Here is a 24,650-nt window from a genome sequence, read left to right as displayed (position 1 = left end):
CAAAGGTACAATCAAGTGGCAAACATCATTCAGCAAAGTCTTGCTTTAAAATACAAACTCAAGAATGACCACCTTAACTTCATTAAGGTACCATAAATTCAAGCCTGGTCCAGCTTTAGAGTCAAAATCTTACAAATTTTATGATAATAAATACATTGTTACATATAGGACAATCCATAATAACCATCCGGATATAATATTACAGGATAAACAAGCAGGAACAACTCCCTCAATAGATATAACCATCCCAACTCACACATGTTCCTCGAACAAAGGAGCACCTCACAACAGGCATTGCTTGTGTCATCAGTCAGACAACCGAATTGTTTTCTCTGTCAATCAGCTTCCAAATGTTGCTACGCTCTCATTCGTTGCCACCCCCCGCTGCTGATTCCCTTCTCCTCATCATACGTTCTTACCCCGACCATCGTCTAGAGCCCCAAACTCTGCCCTGTACAGACCCGCCTCTGGTTTCTGACCCTGCTCCACTGAACATCCAACTAATGGTTTCCCATTCTGCTTTCAGACTTTAGAGGACAGTGGTGTTTTCTAACAACCCTTTAGAAGCAGGGAAAATGACCCATGATGTGGAAATGAGCCGTGATTAAGGAGGTTAACTACCAATGTTATTCTTCCTCAGCAGAGAGATTAGAGGGACGAACAACATCTCAGACAGAACTGCAGTCAGATCGACTTCTTCAGACTGCAGAAAATTCAAGGGAAACCTCTTCACCCACAGAGTGGTGACTGTTTGGAGCCCATCACCACAGGAAGAGTGAGAGGGGAACAACTAGGGAGGATTTAAAAGGACCGTTGTGGAACAGAATCACTGGCAGGGTCCAGCCGTCCTGAATTGACTCCCTATTGTACACTAGGTGTGTTATAAATTCACTAGTACCAAAGACAGTGTTTGAAATAGAACTGATTTGTTTGTCTGAGATCCAGAATATTAGACTCTAGTCTCATTAAAGGTGAATATGCGCAGAAGAAACTCCTCCCATGCCCAGTGACCAGGGTGCAGAACTGGGTGTGGGGAGCAGCAGCAATAATTGCAGAGTTCAGCACCGACAGTCACTCTCGAAATTGCATTCAGCAACGGTGATGGACAAATATCCAGCATGCAGCTTATTGAAACTTTCTCCCCAGTGTGAACCCGGTAGTGTGTCACAAGTGTAACACGCTGTAGGGTTTCACTGCTAAAGTAACGGCCTCTCAGCAATGTTTCACTGCTGAGGTAATGGTTTCTCTGTAGCAGCAATGCTTAGGTTATGACTGGAGATAACAGGGTTTTGGAGTGCGGTCTTTTGCCAGGGGTAGATAAAAAAGATGCGAACAGAGAGAATGGACCCGTTTGCTTTTTTTTTGTTTTATTTTCTTTAATAACCCTATAGTCAAAGTAAGAATTATAAGGCTCAATCGTTTAATCACATATTGTGTACTGTTTGTTATTTCGGGGTACTGATTTGTAACAGGGGACACATCGCACAGCATACACCCAAACGAGATTTCTTAAGTTTGGCTGGGCTGGGGGGCAATTACCCCCTATATTAACCTGCTAGCCAACCGATAGATAACTGAATGAATCCCTTCCCACATTCACAGCAGGTGAACGGCCTCTCCTCATTGTGAACTTAATGATGCACATTTGGTTGATTTGGTTGAGAGAATCTCTTCCCAATGTCTGAGCAGGTGATCGGCCTCTCTCCAGTGTGAATTCTCTGGTGTCTCAGTAGATGAGATGACTGAGTGAATGCTTTCCCGCAGACTGAGCAGGTGAAAGGCTTTTCACCAGTGTGAACTCGATGATGTAGCTTCAGATTAAATGACCTAATGAATCCCTTCCCACAGAATGAGCAGGCGAACGGCCTCTCCCCTGTGTGAACTCGCTGATGTACCGTCAGTTGAGATGACTGAGTGAATCCCTTACCACAGTCTGGGCAGGTGAATGGCCTCTCTCCAGTGTGAACTCGTTGATGCAGCTTCAGATTAAATGACCTAATAAATCCCTTCCTACAGACTGAGCAGGTGAACGGCCTCTCCCCTGTGTGAACTCGCTGATGTACCTTCAGTTGAGATGATGAAGTGAATCCCTTCCCACAGTCGGAGCAGGTGAAAGGCTTTTCTCCAGTGTGAACTCGTTGATGTACCTTCAGTTGAGATGACCAAGTGAATCCTTTCGCACAGTCTGAGCAGATGAACGGCCTCTCCCCAGTGTGAACTGACTGGTGTGCTTGTAGGCCAGATAACTGTGCAAATCCCTTCCCACAGTCTGGGCAGGAGAATGGCCTCTCTCCAGTGTGAACTCGCTGATGTACCTTCAGTTGAGATGACAGAATGAATCCCTTCCCACAGTCTGAGCAGGTGAATGGCCTCTCCCCTGTGTGAACTCGCTGATGTACCTTCAGTTGAGATGACCGAGTGAATCCCTTCCCACAGTCTGAGCAGGTGAACGGCCTGTCCCCAGTGTGAACTGACTGGTGTCTCAGTAACTGAGATGACAAAGTGAATCCCTTCCCACAGTCTGAGCAGGTGAACGGCCTGTCCCCAGTGTGAACTGACTGGTGTGCTTGTAGGCTAGCTAACTGTGTGAATCCCTTCCCACACAATGAGCAGGAGAATGGCCTCTCTCCAGTGTGAATTCGCTGATGTAACTTCAGTTTGGTTGAGCAAGTGAATCCCTTCCCACAGTCTGAGCAGGTGAATGGCCTCTCTCCGGTGTGAACTGACTGGTGTCTCAGTAACTGAGATGACTGAGTGAATCCCTTCCCACAGTCTGAGCAGGTGAATGGCCTCTCTCCGGTGTGAACTGACTGGTGTCTCAGTAACTGAGGTGACGAAGTGAATCCCTTCCCACAGTCTGAGCAGGTGAATGCCCTCTGTCCAGTGTGAACTCGCTGGTGAGCCATTAGGTCAGATGACCAAGTGAATCCTTCACCACAAATTCAGCAGACAACCAGCCTCTACCCACCGTGAACTGACTGGTGTGTCCACAGGTGGGAAGACTGACTGAATCCCTTCTCACACACAGAACAGGTGAATGGCCTTGTCCCAGAGTGAACTTGCTGATTGAATCTATTCCCAATGTCTGAACAGATGAATGAGTCCCCCGCTGTGTCAAATGACAGGCATGCCAGTCGGTCAGATGATTGAGTAATCCCTCCGCACAGTCTGAGCAGGAAGGATGATCGAGTGAATCCCTTGCTCCACTTCTTAAATATCTGGACAGAAACAGCAAAACTGGTGTGTTTTGTTCGAGGTTCCCGTAGATAAATTCCTTGTCATTTTTAACCTGTAAAAAGATTTACAAAATCCATCAATGGTTGTAGGACAATATTTCAGATGCGATCACTTGAGTTGCCAAGGTCTGATCTGGCATCACATTGTTACAGTGAAGTTTAACCCAAGTTGGAGAGAGATATCATCTTCTAACTGGGCACAGTGCTGGTTTCTGGAATGGCCATCAAACTCTCTGATGCTCTTCCTGTCTCTATGAGAATGGAGCATTTCTGCCATCTTCAATCTGTGACCTGGCTCAGTTTGACTCTCTCCATTGGTATTATTCCCTGTTCCCACTGAGCTGCATGGGTGCCTGGCCCCACAGTAACTGAAACACTCTCACACGAACAGCCAGCAGTGAATTCCACACACCCACCAATCTCTGTCTAAAAAAGTTACCCCTGACATCCCCTCAGTATCTATTTCCAAGCACCTAAAAATTATGACCCTCGTGTTAGCCATTTCAGCCCTGTGAAAAAAAAAAACTTCTGGCTATCCTCACGATCAATGCCCCTCAACATCTTATACACCAAAAAAAGGCTCTAAACATAAATGAGGAAATTATACATAGCTTTGAGGATTTGTTAGAAGTATACAAAATTATGCGGGTATAGATAGGGTAAATGCAAGCAGCTTTTTCCACTGCGGTTGGGTGGGATGACAACCCGATTCATGGGTAAGTGGGGAAGTTGAAAATTTAACGGGAACATTTGGAAAAGCTCTTTACTGAAATGGTCATGAGAGCGTGGAATGAAATGCCAGCACAAGTGGTGAATGTGAGCTCAGTTGAAAAATTTAAAAGAAGGTTGGATGGGATCCTGGATGGTGGGGGTACGGAGGGCAATGGTCCCGGTGCAGGTCGTTGCATTAAACAGCTTAAATGCTTTTTCGGCATTGACTAGATGGGCCAAATGGCCTGTTTCCATACTGATCTTCTCCATGTTTCTATGACAGAGAAGCTAGCCAAACTTGTTTGGAAGAGATACGGTAGGAGTGACAATGGAGCAGCAACGGCTGGTGTTTCTGGGAGCAATTCAGAAGCTGAGTGATTGATACATCCCAAAGAAGTGGAAGCATTGGATAGGCAGGAGGACACAACCGTGGCTGAAATGAGAAGCCAAATCCAATATAAAAGCCAAAGAGAGGGAAAATAATGAGCAAAAACTATTGGGAAGCTGTTAGAAACCAACAGAAGACGACTAAAACAAAGTCAGTTGAGCTCAGGGGGTGGAATTATGATATTGTAGTCATTAATGAGTCTTGGTAGCACTCAAAATTCTAGGTATTTAGAGGAACAAAGTACCCAGGTCCTCAATATTTCTGGAAAACCAAGGTTCCCTGCACCAGTTACCTTTCCACTTTTATTTTGACAGGCACATACAAACTCTACGCCCTCGAAACTTCACTTCTGAAGGCCTCCCACTTACCAAGTACTCCTTTGCCAGAAAACAGCCTGTCCCAAACCACATTTGTCAGATCCTTTCTAATACCATCAAAATTGACCTTTCTCCAATTTAGAATCTCAACCCGTGGTCCAGACCTCTCTTTTTCCAAATTTACTTTGAATTTCATGGCATTATGATCACTAATTTCTGTCACCAGACCTGGATCATTTCCTAACAGATTATTGGACACTTTTACGTCAGGACTTCTACGTACTGTTTAAGGGCACATTTGACAAACTCTACCCCATCTAGTCCTTTTACAGTATGGAGTCCCAGTCAATATATGGAAAGTCAAAATCAGTTACTGAATCAGGCTTTGCTTCTTGGCATGGTCTGCAATCTCTCTACAAATTTGTTCCTCTAAATCTCTCAGACTGTTGGGTGCAACCAAGTCCCAATAATGGCTACAATATCATAATTCCATGCCCTGGGCTCATCTGGCTTTCCTACGATGCTTCTTGCATTGTGATATACTCAGCTCAGCACATTCATCGCACCATGCTCAGCCATTCGATTGCTGACTCTGTCTGAGGTCTGAACAACATCTGACTGGTGTCAAGAAACCAACCCCTCCCTCATTGTCACAAAAACAAAGGAGCTGATTGTGGACGACAGGAGGAATGGAGACAGTCTAACCCCTATTGGCATCAAGGAATCTGAGGTTGAGAGGGTGAACAGCTTTAAGTTCCTCGGCATAAACATCACCAAGGATCTCACATGGTCTGTGCATACCGTCTGTGCTGTGAAAGGAGCACAGCAGCACCTCTTTCACCTCAGATGGTTGAAGAAGTTTGGTATGGGGTCCCAAATCCTAAGAACTTCCTACAGGGACACAATTGAGAGCATCCTGACTGACTGCATTACTGCCTGGTATGGAAACTGTACTTCCCATAATCACAGGAACCTGCAGAGAGTGGTGCAGACAGCCCAGCGCATCTGCAGATATGAACATCCCACTATTCAGGACATTTTCAGAGACAGGTATGTAAATACGTGCCGGAGGGATCATTGGAGACCTGAATCACCACAACCACAAACTGTTCCTACTGCTACCATCCGGGAAACGGTACCACAGCAAAAGGACAAACAGGCTCCGGGACATCATCTTCCACCAGGACATCAGACTGTTTAATTGATTTCTATGTTATATTCACTGCTCTTTGTACAAACTATCTATTATAAATTACTGTAAGTTCCACATTGCTCATTTAGATGGAGTCGTAACGTGAAGATTTCTACTCCTCGTGTATATGAAGGATGTCTGTAATAAAGTCAATTCAATTCACCCTGTCCATTATCTGTTCTGTCATTATGGCTCCCATTCCCCAAAGAACTTATTTTAACCACATCACCACCCCTCCCCCCACACTAGCGCCAGCAAACCTTACCACTGGGATATTAGTCTCCTCTTGTTCTGTTCCGCTAACTAACAAATCCCATTTCACCCCTTTGACTTTCCTCTGTCAGTAATCCCCTCCAACAGTTTCTAAAGTGTTTCACCTGATGTTTTGCGGGATAGCAACAAGAGTACTCTGCGATGGCTGTTTAAACTCATTCCCCTTCCTGACTCTCACCTAGTTTCCTGTGTCCTGCACCTTGGGTGTAATTCACCTCTCTTCATGTCATATCTATCACCCCCTCCAACTCCTGGATGATCCGGAATTCATCCATTTCAAGTTCTAACTCCTTAAAGTGCAGGGTTACAAGCTGCAGCTGGATGCATATCTTGTAGGTGAGGGCATCAGGGACACTGGAGCCTCCCCACATTCCCACCAATGTCCCCTTTAATTTGTAATGACCAGTGTGGACATATATCTTGTACTGTGTATTTTTTACGCCGTGACATAATGTGCACAGTGAATTTTATATAGGGTGGTATTCATTTTAACAGCTGGCAAATAACTGTCGAAAAGAACTTTGATCTCCTCTGGGTTCGATGGAGTTAATCTGCACTCTCACACAAACTATGTAGCAGGCCTGTAACGGGTAATGAATGATCTTCTCACCAGAGCTTTTGCACACTGTCCGTATGAAGTTTGCCTGCTAAGTTAAGCTTCAAATAGTCAGATTTCCAAATATCACTCCACTTCTTCCCACTTGTAGATTCTCCAGAAACTTTTGCATCGCCACAATACACACAGGTAACAGCAGTTTCTATATTGGACATAAATATTTCCCCTGAATCCTCCAGAGGAATTGAGGATATATATAAAAAAATCATTTTGAATCTATGTAACCTCTGGGTAAAAGAATATTAGGGACTGAATTGGAATGTTTGAACTGAAGTAAACTCTGTCTTCAGTGGTTAGCTAAGACAGGCTCATTACCAGTTCTCTGCGGCTTGCAGAGAGACAGACTGAGAGCTGATAACATTATACATTGTACTCTCATTAGATGATAGCATTATGTATTTTACGCTCGTTTGAGTAAAGGGAGGAGGACTCGCCGATAAAAACAGGAATGAACATTTGTCTGTAAGTAAATCAGGGCCTTGCAAAGGGAATGACTGATACAGACTGGACAGTACATCTATCTGTAATTAAAACCTTGATTTAGCGAACGCTCTTATCTAGTTAATTAAGTTTTGCACCAACAGACTTTGTGGGCGTACCAGTTTAAATAACATCTTCGAATAGTAATGTATGGGGCTACTATGTATAAATACATGGCTGTAACCTGACTAAGTCATTCCACTTGTCAGTTGGTGACAGAGCTTACGTGCCTTCCCTTTGACAACTGGGTCTCAAACTCCTGCAGGAGAACGTGCAATAAACTGTGGTGATGATCTGGTCTCCCGAGTTTTATTCAGATTCAACTTTAACATTTGGAGTCAAGAACAGGATCCCAATATCAGGAGTGCCAAGCAGACTGTGGTGGGATATTACCTCCTGAGATCAATCAGGAAATTTGATATGGAAAAAGAACTGTGAAAAGAAGTGGAAATTGTTGAAAAGGGAATGGAAGGAAAAGGCAGATGTAAAGTGGAGCAGTATATTATTAGCAAGTTGGAGGAATAATGCATGTGACAAAGGGATCGAGGTATGTACTGCAGAAGGAACGCCAAAGGCTGGGAGGCGCTAAAAGCGGAGTGTAAATGGGTGGATGGGCACCGGAAACGAGAGCAGGAAAAACAATGTAAGCAAACCAAGGCTGGTCATGATAGGAGAGAAGGGCAGGAACGTCAGTCTAAAGTTCGAACTGATAGGGAAACAAGGGATCCCGAACCCATGTCTGGCATACTGACCCTGTTTGAGGGCAGTCACTGTGATGAGGAGTGGGCACCCATCATACACCCCCACCTTACCAGGGGCCAAGTGCACCCAGTGCCCGTGAACCCCAATCCTCGGGGTACTCAGATACAGTGGCCGCTCGGGTAGACAGCGGCGACAGGGGAGGGGAGGTCTCTATACCCTGAGATCCAGAAAGGGAATACCGAGGATTATTCCGAGTCAGGGAGGGAAGAATCCAATAAAACCACAGAGTTAATGGCTCCACAAAGACTATTGCCCACCCGAATGCTGCCCAATCCACGAGCAGGAGGAGGGACCTCAGTGATTCCTGTGTACGCACCCTGGAAGCCTCAGGAAATGATAATGATCATGAATCAGGCCCCAGATACAACAGAAAAACCAGCACTCTAACAGTGGAGACTGGACTCACTTGGTTGAAGGCCCCACTAGTCCTATTCCACATGAGGGTTACCCCACCGGGGAAAACAGGGTTGTCACCAGCTGAAATCTTTCATGGACGGCCCATGAGGACACTCTGAGGACCAAGACCTTGTGTACCCTTGTTCCCGGAAAGTCTACCAGCAGAATTGGATATACATACACTAGGGGAAGAGATGGGGAAATATATATGCCAACTAACCAAAATACTCCAAGCATTACATTCACAGCTACGACAGGCTTACAAGGAAAAGAACTACCCCGCAGAGAGGGGTGACTATCCCACCATAGAATCTGAGAATTTTGTCCTGATCAAGAACTGGGATCGAGGGAAACTCGGACCTCGGTGGAGCGGACCATATCAGGTGTTACTGACCACTCCCACGGCTGTGAAACTGAAGGGGGAATCTCGGTGAATACATCAAACAGACAACAAACGTGTTACTGAAGGAACATTGTGGATGGACTCTCTCGAAATAAAGGAAAATGTATTGGTGTACGTGTTTATGTCTTTGAGACGGCTCACCCCAGCATCCGGGGGCCCCCATGTTAACACCTTTCTGTCTCTCTGTCACACCTATGCCAAACAGATAGAACTGGGGGCCTGCTGGGTTTGTACCGAAATTCCCCAGCATGGTAAAACTATGATTCCAATGTCAGTAATCCCACTCAACCAGAGTGAGGAACTCTCAGCCTGGGCTTTCTCAAATATCACCCAGGGAAGTGAGGTGACGAACTGTGGTCCAGTCAGAGATGACTGTGGATGTCAGTGTTTTGAGGGATGGTATCTCAGGTCCCAACCAAACGGAACTTCCTGTACTGGGAATCATGCATCCTGGCCATACTTGCAGGTGCCCAGCAGCGGAGAAGCTGAGACTGAGCGATTTTGGATGATCACTTTTCTCTCCTATGGAGTAGACAGGAATTTACGAGAGATAATCAATTTGGCTACAGCACTTGAGGAGCTGGCCACAATACTGCAGGGGCCCTGACAGAAACATAGGCCCAAGTAACAGAAATATCCACTGCAATGATTGCAATCCGGCAAACATTCCTACAGAATTGTATGGCTTTAGATCTTATCCTGGCTGATAAAGGGGGAACCTGTGCTATTATTGACACAGAATGCTGCACCTATATCCCTGATGACTCTACTAACATTACATCCCTCTCCGAGCACACTGTCAAGGAGATTGACAGTATCAAGAGAGTAGGGCAGGATTTACACGGGTTCACCAAAGGGTCAAAATGGTGGTCTTCGAAGGCCTGTTCGGTAATATGTGGGGCATGATATTGCATTATGGCCGAATAGTTGTTGATATCATTGTTAACATTACGTTTGTACGCTGTTTTTACCCACTGATAAGTCAATGCTGTACTCGGTTGCTTTTTCTGTAAATAAATTACTGCTTTGTTGATCATGTAATGATCAAAAGGAGGGAATGATAAAGTATGTAAAAGAGTTAACACTTCATTAAACAATAGCAGCCTGTTCTTCTGAAAGAAACTGCTGAGGATCAATAGATGTGCTGAGCCATGCTGAGCCATATTTCTTCTTGAGGGTCGCTAGCTAGGGTTTCAGGATGCTTATCTCCATGTGCACTCCTGAGTAGAGATAGGACAGCTTCAGTCTGTTCTCTGTGTTTAAGCCATGATGAATATTTTGTAATTTGTCTTTAGGGTCTGTCATGTAGTAAATTACTTTGGCTCCAGCCTGTCTTGTTGTGGCGGGGTGTGGGGGGTGTTATCTGGACAGATATATCTGAGGTGTAAGGGGAATTGTTCGTCATTTAGTGGATTGGGCGGGAACAATCATAGACTGTTCCTGTTTGAGTGACTAACTGAGTAAGTCTTGGGTGCTTCGAATAAAGAATTTGTACTTATACGGTCTCTGAGTGACATTATCTGGATTCGACTTCCACAGAATGGGAATGGTTTTAAAAGGCTGTGCTGCTGGAAGCACATTACCAGACCTGGAGTGATTGCATCTGGATCTGCCAGAGGCATAGCTGGTTCTTCTGGGGACATTCTTACCTTCCTTTGTACAGGTATGTAATGTCTAAAGGACCAGTGTTTGAGTAAATGAGACTCACCAAACTTTCTCCTGTCTGAATCACTGGAATTTCCAAGTCAGATGGGTTCTCGCTAGTTGAGGCTCTCAATCCTCGGGCTGGTTCACTTGTTGCTGTTCTCTCGTCTTCAGTTGTGCTTTGCTTCCAGTTGGGGTTTTTCTTCCAATAAATCTCTCACCGCAGGTCTAACTTTAACATGAAAGATAATTAAGCACATTAACAATAGAAAGGAGAACCAAACATTTCTGCTTAATGTTGCTAAGAACAAAACTCACTGAAATTTAAATGTTGAAGGCAAGTATAATTATCTCAGTGAGCAATCTTTTATTGTCCCTCACACGTCACAAAACGATATGGGATAAGAAGGAGCCATCATTCAGACATGGTAAGACATAAGATGCAGGAACAGAATTAGGTGTTTCGATCCATCTGGTCTGCCCCACCACTCAACCATGGCTGAGTTTTATTCCAACACCATATTCCTGCCTTCCTCCTGTAACCCTAAAGCTACTTAGCAATCATGAATATATTAATCTCTGTCACAAATATACCCAAATGGCAACAAATTCCACAGATCAGACATCTTTTAGCCAAAAATTTTCTTATCTCAGTTTTAAAGGGAAGCATCTTTATTCTGAGACTGTGCTGTCAGATCACAGGCTCTCCGTCTAATGGAAACATCCTCTCCATGTCCACTGTGTCCAGGCTTTTCAGTTTTCAGTAGGTTTTCTTAATCATACATCCCTCCACCACCCCACCGTCCCTCCGAATTCCATCGAGCACAGGTCCAGAACCATCAAATGCTCCTCATACATAATGCCGATCATTCCTGAGATTATCCTTGTAAACCTTGTTAGCAACAGTTCCAGGAATAACAAATTGGTACCAAGATAATTTATAGGGAAAATTTGTGCTTTCTTTACTGTTCGACTATCACAGAACAAGCTATTTCCATTTCCAGGTTAAATGAGGTCCATTTCAGGAAATATAAACCATTGCAGGGTGAATGTAATAAAAAGAAGCTGGAATTTCCAGAAACTCTCAGCAGGTAAGGAACAGCTGTGGGGAAAGGAATAAACTTTACAATTCAGGTTAATAACGTTTTGCCATAATGACTTTTTACGTACCCCGTAATGAGTTTAAGGAGCCAGCAGGAATGGAACACAGTTGGAGACTGGTTCTGCTGTGAAAACACTCTAATTTTTATTAGTAACTACGCAATATAGTGATTTAAAAACGAGATAAAGCCAACAGGTTAGCACAGTTTCTGCATATATACAGGTGTGTAAATATAAAACCCAAACTTCTTCAAACTTAGGTGGTAAAAGGTACAGTCTTACGATGGAAGGTAAGACAGTTCAGTTCAATGCTCAGGTTAATTAATGAGAGATATTTGTGACCCAAAAGGCGAATGTTGTGAGAAGGCAATTACATCGACATTCCACAGATCCCACAATAACAATACAAGATAACAACAGCAGAGTAGGTTTTATCTCCGAAGTTGTTCCACCCCACACACGAAGTATCACCGACAGTGATCTTCAACGAATATCCTTTCAACACAAGTGGTACCACACCAGAATTCAGCTATGGGTCATCCCAAAGTGGTGGTCACAGGATACTCAAACAGAATCCACGTATGGATTATCACCAGTAGTAGCTTATCACAAAGGGAACTCTGTTCTAGGGAACCACCACCCAGGCAAGGGTTGACACACCGGTAGATTCCACAAGGTTACCCACAACGTGATAGCCACTTATCCATTTCCGTAAATTACGAAATACCTCCAACAGTGATTTTCCACAGGGGTGCCTTTCTTCAGTGAACTACCACAGCTAGACAAGGGTAACACACACGTGGCAGGTTTCCCCTCACCAGAGAACCCACTCCTGTGGATTAACTACGTGACAGTCACACCTTCACATTCGAATTGAACTCAGACTCACCCCTTACGAGCTACTTGGAGAGAGAGTCCAAACAGTGACGTCTTTGTCACTCGGTTTCTTCTGTTTCAAACGTTCCTCTCCTCTCTATTCTGCAAACTTCCATTTGCAGCACTTGTGAGAGTCAATTATCAATACTCCAGATCGATTTCAACTCACCCCTTTGGGCTACTGAAAGTTTAAACCAGGACCTCACTCACTGATGTCTTTCATTGACCGAATCCAACTTGACTCTGAGCATCTGTCTCTCCGTGTCTGTAAGTGCCCTTGAAAAAAACAAACACGCTGCAGAGAAACCATAACATGAGCTGCTCTCCATAGCAACCGAGCAATTCTGCAGACAGTAGAAATCCAAAAGTGTCCCAAAAGTCAGACCATTTCTCTCGGCATCTTAAAGTGACAGTCCACCTCCTAGGAGTACATAACAGACCTCAAACATGTTCACTTTTTCGTGCAGATCTCCATAAGCTTGAGATTCTGCTTGATTTCTACGGAGTGACAGGCATGCGACAGTGAAGGGGGTGGATTTCCAAACACAGTTTGAACGCCAAACTAAAGGGTCTATAGAACAGCCTATTTACTCATAGCCTCTCCCTGTGAGGATGGATTAGCAGCTCATCCTCTCCTCAGATTAGCAGTCATTGCTTCCAAAGGAACTCCAGAAACAAACATCTGATCCCAGACCAGAAATACTCGCTCAACACCTCATGAGCCCAAGCAGCTCGATCCCTGGGTCCATTTGACCTGGATCAAAAACAGTGATATCCCAGGACCCAAGCTCACAGAGTCACGCAGCTGAATCTGCCACTCACCGACCCTGAGAGTCTCACACATTGTCCCCACGTCTCACACTGGGTAGTGCAATCGGGCCTCTAGTGGGGCAGGAGACATGTTGGTATAACTTTGGCAGCGCCTTTCTGAGGTTGGCCTGGTTAAAGTCGCCGGCTGTAATGAGCAAGGCCTCCGGATACCTGGACTCAAGTTCACTGATGTTGGCATACAGTATGTTCAGAGCACACTCCACGTCCGCCTGGGGGAAACGTAGACCACTGTCAGTATGACCGAAGTGAATTCCCGTGGCAGATAGTAGGGACGACACTTCACCGACAGGTGTTCCAGGTCCGGGCTTCAGGAGCTTGTCAGTGCCACTGTGTCCGAGCACCACACAGTGTTGATCAGTAGGCAGACACCACCTCCCCTCGTCTTGCCCAAAGACGCCGCGTGGTCCATCTGATGGATCGAAAATCCCTCCGGTCGGATGGCACAGTCGGGGGTGGCAGGGGAGAGCCAGGTGTCGGTGAAACAGAATACACAGCAGTTCTGCATCTCCCTGCAGTAGGTGAGTCTCCCTTTAAGATCATCCACCTTGTCCTTTCCTGTAATACCATGGCGCCTTAACTTGGTAAGCAGCCTCATGTGTGGCACCTTGTCAAAGGCCCTCTGAATGTCTAACTATAGACGTCCATGTCCCCTTTAGTATCGAATGTTGAATTTCCACAAGAAGTTCCAACAGGTTCCTCAGACAGGATTTTCCCTTTAGGAAACCATGCCGACTTTGTCCTGTCTTGTACTCAACTGTGTGTCCAAATACTTCACAACCTCTTCGTTGACAATTGACTCCAAAACCTTGGCGATCACTATTGTCAGGCTAATTGATCTATAATTTCTTTTCTGCTGCCTTCCTGCTTTCTTAAAGAGCAGAGAGACATTTGCAATTTTCAGTCCTCTGCCTGATTAATTTTTGAAAGATCATTACTAATGCCTACACAATCTTGAGCGCTACTTGCTTCAGAACCTTAGCGTGACTCTGACATTAATTGCTATGAAGTGCATCGAGCGATTGGTTTTGGCACAGATCAACCACAGCCTACCAGTCAACCACGACGCTTTGCAATTCGCCTAATGGAGCAGCAGGTCAACGGCAGATGCCATCTCTCCGGCTCTACATTCCTCTTTAGAATAAAGACGCGTATGTAAGGCGCCTTATCATTGACCACAGCTCTGCCTTTAATCCAATCATTCCAAATTATCTGATTCCTAAGCTCCGGAACCAGGGCCTTAGCACTCAGATCTGCAGCTGGATGTTCAACTTCTTCACAGACAGAACCCAGGCGGTAAATCTCGGGCACAAGCTCTCCTCTACAATCACTCCGAGCACCGGTGCCCCACAAGGCTGTGTACTCAGACCCCTGCTGTACTCACTGTACACCCATGATTATGTCGCCAGGTTTCCATCGAACTCAATATATAAGTTTGCTGCTCAGAAAACAATTATAGGCCGTATCTCGGGTAATGATGAGTTTGAGTACAGAGAGGAAATAAAGAATCTGGTGGCATGGTGCGAAGACAATAACCTATCCCTCAACGTCAGAAAGACGAAGGAATTGGTTGTTGACTTCAGAAAGAGCAGTGGACAACACGACCCCATTTACATCGGTGGTGCGCAAGTGGAACAGGTCAAAAGCTTTAAGTTCCTTGGGGTCAGTATCACAAGTGACCTGACTTGGTCCAACCAAGCAGAGTCCACTGGCAAGAAGTCCCACCAGCGCCATTACTTCCTGAAACAAAAACTAAAGAAATTTGGCCTGTCCCCTAAAATCTTCACTATTTTTTTTGATGACCGCAGAAAGTATTCTTCTAGGGTGCATCACAACCTGGTATGGAAGTTGTCCTGTCCAAGACCGAAAGAAGCTGCAGAAGATCGTGAACACAGCGCAGCACATCACTCAAACCAAACTTCCGTCCGTGGACTCACTTTACACCGCGCGTTGTCGGAGCAGTGCTGCCAGGATAATCAAGGACACGACCCACCCAGTCAACACACTTTTCGTCCCTCTTCCCTCCGGGAGAAGGCTCAGGAGCTTGAAGACTCGTCCGGCCCGATTTGGGAACAGCTTCTTTTCAACTGTGATAAGACTGCTGAACGGTTCCTGACCCGGATCCGGGCCGGACGCTCCAAATATCCGGACCTGCCTCTTGTTTGGTTGTTTGTTTGTTTTTTTTTTTTTTTTTTTTGCACTACCTTACTTTCCATTTTCTATTTTCTATTTATGGTTTATAATTTAAATTTTTAATATTTACTATCGATTTGTACTCCAGGGAGCGGGAAGCGCAGAATCAAATGTCGCTGTGATGATTGTATGTTCCGGTATCATTAGTTTGGCGACAAAACGTATAAAGTATAAAGTATCTGATCCGGCTGACATATGCACCCTCAGGTCTTTGAGCTTTTACTGCACACTCTCCTTGTTATAGTCTCTGCACTCACGTCTGTCCCCTCACAGCCTTTAACATCCGGCTTTCCACAGTGAAGTCTTGGGCAAAATATTCACTTGGTTCATCTGCCATCTCCGTGCCCCTCGTTATTTTTTCTCTTTCCTCATTTCCAGTTCTGCAGCATCACACTGATACGTCACTCTCCCCATTGCCCAGGTGTGTGACATTTTTGCCTTTTAAATAAAGGGTTTCAGTTCAAGACTCAGGAAGCAATGCTGCAGCGTTATAAAACATTGGTCAGGTTACATCTGTAATATTGCATTTAGTTTCGGTCGCCCCGTTATAGGAAGGATGCCGAATCTTTGGGAAGGAGGAGTTGCACAATTTTGTATTGTTCTTCGCAGAGTGCCAGAAGAGAAATGGAGACAGAAATGTTTATACCATTCGTAAATAGAGTAGGAAGCTGGTATCATTCTCACAGCATCATAATACCGAATACCAGGAGGCATGCAGTTCGGTGAGAGGGGAAAACGTTCAAAGCACACGTCGTTAAAAGAAAGCAAACAAAGAGTTGTGGGTGTCTGTAATGCATTTCTGGGGTGGTGCTGGAGGTAGGTGAAACAGTGGCGTTCATGAGGCTCTTAGACCGGCAAAGAAACACACAGGGAACGAAGGGATATAGACAACATGCAGGTGGATGGATTAGTTTGTGGGGATGTGGGATCTGGTTCAGTCTCTCCACCTGTACGACACAGTGATACAGAATGCAATTAAGATAACGAACGTGGGTGGTTCAGTGTAACAGTGGAATGTGTAATTGGCTTATGCTCAGTGTGAAACTGAATGCCTTCTGTCCGAGACAGTGGAACTGATGAGCTGTCGGTATCCCTGTGTGTGTGTGTGTGTGTGTGTGTGTGTGTGTGTGTGTGTGTCCCTGTGTGTGTGTGCGTGTGTCTGTGTGTGTGTGTGTGTGTGTGTGTGTGTATGTATGGGTGTGTGTGTGTGTGTGTGTGTGTGTGTGTGTCTGTGTGTGTGTGTCTGTGTATGTATGGGTGTGTGTGTGTGTGTGTGTGTGTGTGTGTGTGTGTGTGTGTGTGTGTGTGTGTATGTGTGTGTGGGGGAGGTAGGGGCAGGAGGGAATTGAAGCACAATAGGACAGTTGAAAATGGGAAACCGAAGGGACAGAAGCACGGTGTCGGTGAAATCTGTTTGCTGATGAACAATTAGCCAACAAAAGCATGAACGCTGTAAATTGGCTGCTCCGAGAGAAAACTCAGACATCGACATTATTTCCACCAAATGAGTCACAGCTGACGTAACACCCAAGAATTTTGATATATTTCTCTTCAAACTGCCCAATATTTACATCAGAGTCAATGGTGTTGATTTAAAGTGTTTGTTCAAGTAATTTTAACTAATGAAATTAGTCAGAGGTATCTCTGGAGACTGATCCTTTGTATAAATCAGGAACGTCTTGAATACATCAGCGCAGAGTTTCTGCCGGAGCTGTGAATTCAGGAGCGACAGGTCAGGTTCTCAGTGAAATGGGGTATCCAGTCATCTTGAGAATAGGGGAAGTTTACTATCCTTTTATTTCAGCCGTTGGAATTCCCGGTAAGCCGCCGTTTCAGCCTCTGTAGGTGGGAACTGAAGTTGGATTCCAATGTTGTGATTGTTTCTGTCGCTGGATTCCACTGCTACATGTCTTTTCCCAGTCTTCCACATTTCAGGAATGTAATGAACACCGGGAATGTGTATTTAGGGGTCCAGATCTAAAAACAAACCGATGCTGGAATTCAGCGATACTGGAATTCATGGATCAGACAGAGTTCTCTCAGCTGCTTCGGTTCAACAGTGTGATGTTCGGGTTTCTCTGCTTTTGGTCCGGTAGTGGCTGCACTGAAATCACAAATATTGTGTTTACACTGCATCCGGTGTTTATGCGATTGATTGTCTGCATTTGTGTGTCAGCGGTCGTGTGAGGTGCAACAATCAAAGCTTCGACTGGTAGTAACACTTCTGTAAATGTGAGGAGTTCCACGTTGTAGCTTGAAACTTGTGGATTTTTAATAAATGTGTGCGCTGTGACTGACTGTGAAGCAGTTGATGGACAACTCAGCGAAGTCGTTGCTAAGCCAACTATCATAACCGAACCGCCGTGTGGCTTCATTGTTATCAATGCTCTAAAATGTATTATATATTATCTACATCTCACACCGATACCGTTATCTAAAAGCGACACGGAGTTGGCTACTGGACGATGAATTCCTCTCCCCTGCTTCCCTGTGAAGGTTTCAATGGGAGGTGTCCTATCTCTCTCTCACGTTGTGTCAGATTGCGTTGTAATTGTGGTAATAGTCAATATGCTGTTGTAAAGTCACTGAGGTGGCAAATACTGGATTAAGAAAGAGACTGGGAAACACTTTAAACACTAAACCCTAATCTGCTTGAATGGAAAGAGAAATTTTAAGCGGTTTTTCAGGGTCCCCTCTGAGAACATTTATGAGAAGATACAATTTAACAGTTTATCCCACATATTCTGTTTTGTCTGGTTGCGTGTTTCCGTATTTCCCGTTTCTTTTTTTCTGTACCGTCCTTCGGTTGTCCTGACAGGGAGAGCCATGGAAGTTGATGATTGTCTCACGGAAGTATCCCGCAGTCAGGGTGCGGATTATTCAGTTTATGACACGAAACGCGGAGGCGCCGTTAGAAAATGTTCCATCCAGTACGGACTCTGAGGAGGTAATAACCCAGTTTTCACTTTCCGCTGCCACTTCACATTTCGGTCATCAGTAATGAATCCGTATACAAATTATACTGATTTTATTTTACAGTGTAAAATCCTTCTCTCTCTCGTCCAGATCTGCGCCCTCTTTGGACCCTTCCACGACTAAGCGCAACAATATCACGGAGTTATTAGAGCATCTCCTCACACTGCTGCATTGGCCTCGGTCAGTGTTTTTTCAACTTGCTGTTCCCTGTCTCTCTTCCAGCGAACCTGCTGGCCATTGTGATTGTGTCCCGGGGAAAGTGCGGTCTGTCCAAATGTGTCAATCGTTACCTGATGGGAATGGCCGCGGCCGATCTCTTGATGGTTATCTCAAATCCACTGCTGACCTGGACTGCTTGGATTTATTTTCGCCGATCATTCCTTTTCATCACTCCTGTGTGCAGATTCGGTGCATGGTTAATTTTTTCGAGCACCGCGGCCTCTGTTTGGCTGACTGTTGTTTTCACCGTCGATCGATTTGTGGCTATTTGCTGTGAGAAGCTGAAAACAAAATATTGCACCGAGAGAACGGCGGCGGTGGTTATCGGGACAGTGAGTGCGCTGGCCTGTTTGGAGTGTGGTCCCCTGGGGCTTTGTACACGATCCTTTGGTAGTAATTGATGGTGTTCCCTGGTATTGTGTTTATACATCGAACTACAAAAGTTCTCCCTCATGGGCGGCATTTTCAATGTTTCACCGCATTTTAACCCCTTGTGTCCCATTCTTTCTGATTTTGCTGCTCAATATTCGAACTGTTAGGAAGATTCTAGCAGCCAGCCGTTCCCGCCGGGGCTTCCGGGGACGAAGGAATGGAGAGAATGACAAGGACCGGGAGATGGAGAACCGACGCAAATCCATCGTTTTGCTCTTCAGCATAACCGTTAGTTTCATACTGTGCTGGGTAACACGGCAGGCATTTTATATCTATCAACGGATTTCAATGAGTTTTGTTTATTATTCTGTAACAGATCCCCACTACCTCACTGAAGAAATATCGGGAATGCTGCAGATTCTCGGTTCCTGCACCAACACTTTTATTTACGCCCTGACCCAGAGCAAATTCGGAGAAGAAATTAAGAATATATTGAAATACCCATTGAATCGGATTTTGAAACTCATTAAAAGTTAGAAATGATTACTGTAAATTATTGCCATCAAGCTGCCTTCATGATCCCTACTCTGTAAACCCACTTGTGTATAAATGGAAACTATGTGATGAACAGAGTTATAGAACTAAACCGAGAGAATATCTGCAGATGCTGGAAATAGAAAACAACACACACTATCAGAATTTACTCTTTTCTATATTTGCTGTCTGGTCTGCTGAGTTCCATCACATTTTATGTGCGATACCTCAGAGTAATAAACCAGTTGTTTACAGTTGTTTCCGACGGCATCACTGGCATCAGCGACCGAGCGAATTCCACTTTGCAACTTAGCTCACGCCCGGATGTGGGGTGCTGTAATTGTACTGGGTCACGGAGGAACATAAGGAACCTACCAGCAAGTTTGATTGTAAATAGTGAGAAGATATTACTAGAGTCAGGAGGATTAACGGGAATCCAAAGGCATTTTATGTATATACTGTAAACAACATTGTGAACACTGTGAACACACTGCTATTAAATTGAAGCTTGTGGTGAATTTGTCACCCCTCCTTCCCGGTTCTGACAAAAAAAAAATCTGATCTTGGAGGATAATACCCGCCATATTGACTGGGACTTTTAGTGTAGACGCTCAGAGGAGAAGAATTTGCTCGCCGTTATCCTGGAAAGACTTAGCGATATTTACCCTCTATACTACGTCAGTTTGTGTAGATTTAGCATGTCAACTGTAATTAGGCCAACTTCTAGACCAGTATAGTGGAGATTACCCTGTCTGGTTGCTTTATTGTCTGGTATGAAACACCAAGTTCCTTGAATAGAATAAACAATGGAAAGTTGTGGATGCAGCCAGTCCATCAGATGTGTATCCCCCCCACCGCTGAAAACATCGACAAGGAGTGAAATCACCGGAAAGCAGCATTCATCACCAGGGACGCCCGTCACCCAGGTGATGCTCACTTCTCCATGCTGCTGTCCGGAAGGAGTGACAGGAGCGTCAGGTCCCATAGCAACAGGTCCAGCAATACTTCTACTCGTAAATGATCAGGCTCCTCCAGTAGAGGGGATAATTTAACTTACCCCAACAATGAACTCACATGAGAGGACTCCGCAAATCATGTTCTTGATATGTCCTCAATTAATAATTAATTAAAAGTAATATTTTAGTGCGCTTAGTCCATTGATGGATTAACTTCTTTGCCTCCTCCACAACTGGTGTCCAGTCTGCAATCAAAAGTGTAATCGGTGGCAGCTCAGTAAGAATCTGGTCCCAGAAATATCGGCTGTATTAGTGTATTAGTGCGTTGGAACTTGAGGTTTCCCTTCATTACTCTGCTTCCTGCTGGATGAGGCAAATTTGTCCTCCTATATCCAATTCTGAACTCATGCTCCCAATTACAATATTGTAACTTTAGAAAGGACACTCTTTCTACCCCTTGGTATAACTCGTTTTTTTTTTCTTTGTGGCTATAATCTGCCTGTTCCCCCAAAGCGCATTGTAAGAAGAACTCATTAGTTAGAGGCAGAATAGACAATGACTCATGATATTTTCCCGCAATGCAAACTCTTCTCAAATTGTAGGCTCAATTATTTCCATGTCAGGGAAAATGAAATAACATACCGACATAAAATATTCCTTTACTATCATCACACGTAGCCAGTAATCTATTGGTTAGTGCACGACTTCTAATATTACACAAGACTTCTTTACCCCACACCCTTGTTTCTTAATCTGATGCCCACACTGGCACTTGGTGTGCATCAAGTTGTAATAACATTGTGCCAGTCATGGCGTCCAACCATCTGGTATATGCAGCAGAGATCTCAGTTTTATTGTGTTCCCTCAGATATAGTTAATGCTGTCAATAATCAAATTCGTGGAATTTACAATGGGCTTCACGAATTTAATTGAATTCATAGATGAGTTCCGACCAATTGTGTTAGTCTGTATCTGATTCCGATATTTTTTTCTTCTGCAGAGGACTGTATCTGGTTTCCTAACTCTGCTATTTCTAATGTGTTGAACATTGCAAACCTTGATAAGTAACATGCTTTCAATATTTCCACATTTCTTTCTCTTTATTCGCTTTTTGACCGACACGAACTCCTCCCTCCTTAGTTATCTCCAAAAAAAATTATAATTATATAACCGTCCGGTTCCATACAAGTACCATTCGACTTCCCATTTCTGGCATCTTCTCTCCCCAAGCAAAAGAACTGGAACCTTCACTCGGACACAGAAGAAAGACAAGAAAAGCACATCTCCCCTAATTGGCCAGCGCACATTCCAAAGCCCCGTAATCTCTAGTTATAACCCAAACACTGCGCACAGAGAAACCATTACATTAGCAGAGAAACCTCTCCAGGATCGTTACACTCTACTCCCACCTCCCACCAAATTTAGTTATGTCCTCATGACTTTCAGATAATTTGCCAACCCTTCCTGCAACAAAGTCCAACTCAGGTGTAAAAGCCAGTGGCATAGCTACCCAAAGTGGTAGGGGCCTTACGGTGTTCTTGTGGTGCTACATAGGCCAGCTTACCCGGTAGTCTCCTAATTCTCTGACACCTCCGTTCCCGCTCACCTAGCTCTTCAGCTTCCGACACTACTGGGTATGCTTCAGGTCTACCTGCCAGGGCTTCCCCGGCCTATCATACGTGCCCACCTACAACTCAGACTCCTATGTCCCTTAGTTAAGCCCCGCTTCAACCCAGGCTGTCCACAGATAGCCCCCCAATTCCACCTGATTCAGCGCGAGAAGGGAGAGGAGACGAGACCCTTGCTCGGTCAATGGGGATTAGCAAAAAGCAGCATATATTATACGTCCAAGTCCACATCCTCCGAATCAGAATCCTTCTCAGGTCTGGGGACCAGCTTAACCTCTCTTGCTGCTGGCCCTGTAGTCTCCGCGCGTCTCCGCAGAGTCCTCTTACCGGGTGTAGGCTCCAGGTCCGGCTCTGGGTCAGCTTGCACCCCTTGGCCCAGATACAGAAGGTGCTTCCGATGGAGAATAGTGACAGGCCCATTTCCAGCCCTTAGTTTCACACGGAAAACTGATGCGTTTGACATCTGACTCTCCACCGCGTGACCTCGCCGTCTGAACATAACTCCTCTCATTTCCTTGGCTCTGCTTGGCGGTGACGACTGCAGCTCACTCCGAAGCCCGCTTCTCATATCAGGAACATAGTTCCGATACGTCTTCGCTTTACGTCCCGAGCATGTCCAGCAAGGTCGGATTAAACCTCCCTGGCTGGGGATCATCCTCTGGATGATAGGGAGTGGTCCTCGACATCTCGGCTGTAAGCATATTCAGTAACACTTGGGTGAATTTGCTCTCGAAATCTCGTCCCTGATCACGATGTATCCACCTGTGGAGATCATAGTAAATGAACTACTTCTCCCATAACACTTCGGTTACCTCGGACGCACTCTGGTCCTTGGTATGGAAAACCTGTGCATATCTAGTGTAGTGGGCCGTGATGACTAAGACATTCGCCGTGTTGCAGGTATCGGGTTCTATAGACCGGAGGTCCATACACACCAGGACCAAGGGTGCCACACTCGGCAAATGGGACAAGGGAGCTGTCCGCGTAGACAGCGCCTTCCGCCATACGCATCGAATGCCAGACTTGCAGTATTTCTCAGCCTCCGGCACCATTCGTGGCCAGTAAAACGGATCATCATGAACGCTTTCGGGGTTCTTTTGAAGACCCGGACTTGGAATTACACTCTGACTACGTGTTTTTTTTTTTTGTTTTTTTTTTGGGCGGGAATAGGACCCGCTCTCGGGGTTTCACAGCGGGCAGTTGTTCCGCACGCCAAGGGCTCCGCTTCAGAGATCGGCTCGCCTTTGAAGTCGTAGGTTCTCGGGGGTCTGGAGATGGGGGTTTGCAAGGTCGGTGTCACTTCAGGAGCTCCGAGGGTGTCGGGGGATTCGGAAGATCTACGGCGGTGCGCCGGAGACCGGATATCTTTGGGCAGAGAGCTCGAAATAAGTGACGGAACAGATTTTTAACATCGTAAGCCAGTGAGTTGTCTGTTATGTCTCCCTTCTCAACGTGAAACGTAACACATCTTTCTGCCTTATTAGGGAGCGAGAGAACCTGTGGATTGCCGAATGCCGGGTGAACAATGTAGACTTTGGGGCACCGCAAGTCTTTGTCTTTACTGTTGGCTTGCTGACGCTTTTGGGTGGTGGGCGCCGATATTGTTTTTCCTGGTAGGGGAGGGGCCATTGTTGCTTGCTGCCGCTTACGCGCGGGAGGGAGGGGAGCTGAAGAGCTTTGGGGTTCTAATATTTAACCGTCGTTCATTCCTTGGGTACTTTTCGTGGGTGGTTGAGAAGAAAAACGATGTATATTGTATACATTTCTCTGACATTAAATGTACCTTTGGGCCTTTGAACCTTTGAACCTTAGAAGTGACTTCAACGCAGTCCTCCGATACTTCTCTGGCAGAACCATTTGGGAACGCCGAGGTCGATTCGGAGGTGCCGTGATTTGGTCTAGGTTCTGGTTTCCGCAACTGCAACCGGGGCCATTCTCGTAGCAATGGGGGCACCGAGACGTGTTTCATCTTCTCCTCCTGAGCCATATTGCATTTCCCGACCGCTGACCAAATGCCTGGTCATCTCTCCGAGCAGCTGCCACTTGCCCAGAACTGAATTCCGGCAAATAATTTGCCTTCAGAACGTCAGGTTACAGCAAGCTGGTGGAATCGCGTCATCTCAAGTTCCCAATTGATATACCGCTTGATCCTTCTCCGGATTTCCTTTTGACTGCACTGTGAGGGCAAACTGACAGATGGCTTGACCCTCGGGGCAGGACCGCTCTACCACTCTTCGTCCCTATTCGGCCCCTAATGCACACGTCGGGACAGAGCATCCGCGCAATGTTCCTACTTTCCTGCCGGTTCTACAGGGCGAAATCATCTGTAGACAACTCCGCCAAACACCGATGGCTTGTGGCATCCAATTTCGCCGAGATCAGGATATAAGTTATGGGTTGTTATCCGTCCGACTGAATGACCACACTGAGCTGCAAGCAATTTAGCTGCCTCTCTAGCCGAACGATGTAAGCAGAAAGCTTCGCCCCCTTCTCCTGACGCATGTTCTGAAATCCCGCCATGATCTCCATTGGACTTCCTGACGTGCCAA

At 45.5% G+C, this 24,650-nt stretch overlaps 1 protein-coding gene across 1 annotated transcript; it reads right to left on the bottom strand.

Annotated features, from left to right (window-relative positions):
* Positions 1-1,631: 1,631 nt before the first annotated feature.
* Positions 1,632-22,756, bottom strand: LOC140192272 (uncharacterized). The gene is given in 2 exon segments (XM_072249938.1): positions 1,632-3,109; positions 22,429-22,756. Coding segments are annotated over 2 exon segments (1,806 nt in total).
* Between the last annotated feature and the right edge of the window lie 1,894 nt (positions 22,757-24,650).

This window comes from Mobula birostris, unplaced genomic scaffold, assembly GCF_030028105.1.
Source record: "Mobula birostris isolate sMobBir1 unplaced genomic scaffold, sMobBir1.hap1 scaffold_1003, whole genome shotgun sequence".
Taxonomy (NCBI): domain Eukaryota; kingdom Metazoa; phylum Chordata; class Chondrichthyes; order Myliobatiformes; family Myliobatidae; genus Mobula; species Mobula birostris.
The sequence above is the reverse complement of the archived record's forward strand: the minus strand, read 5'-3'. Positions and strand labels throughout refer to the sequence as shown.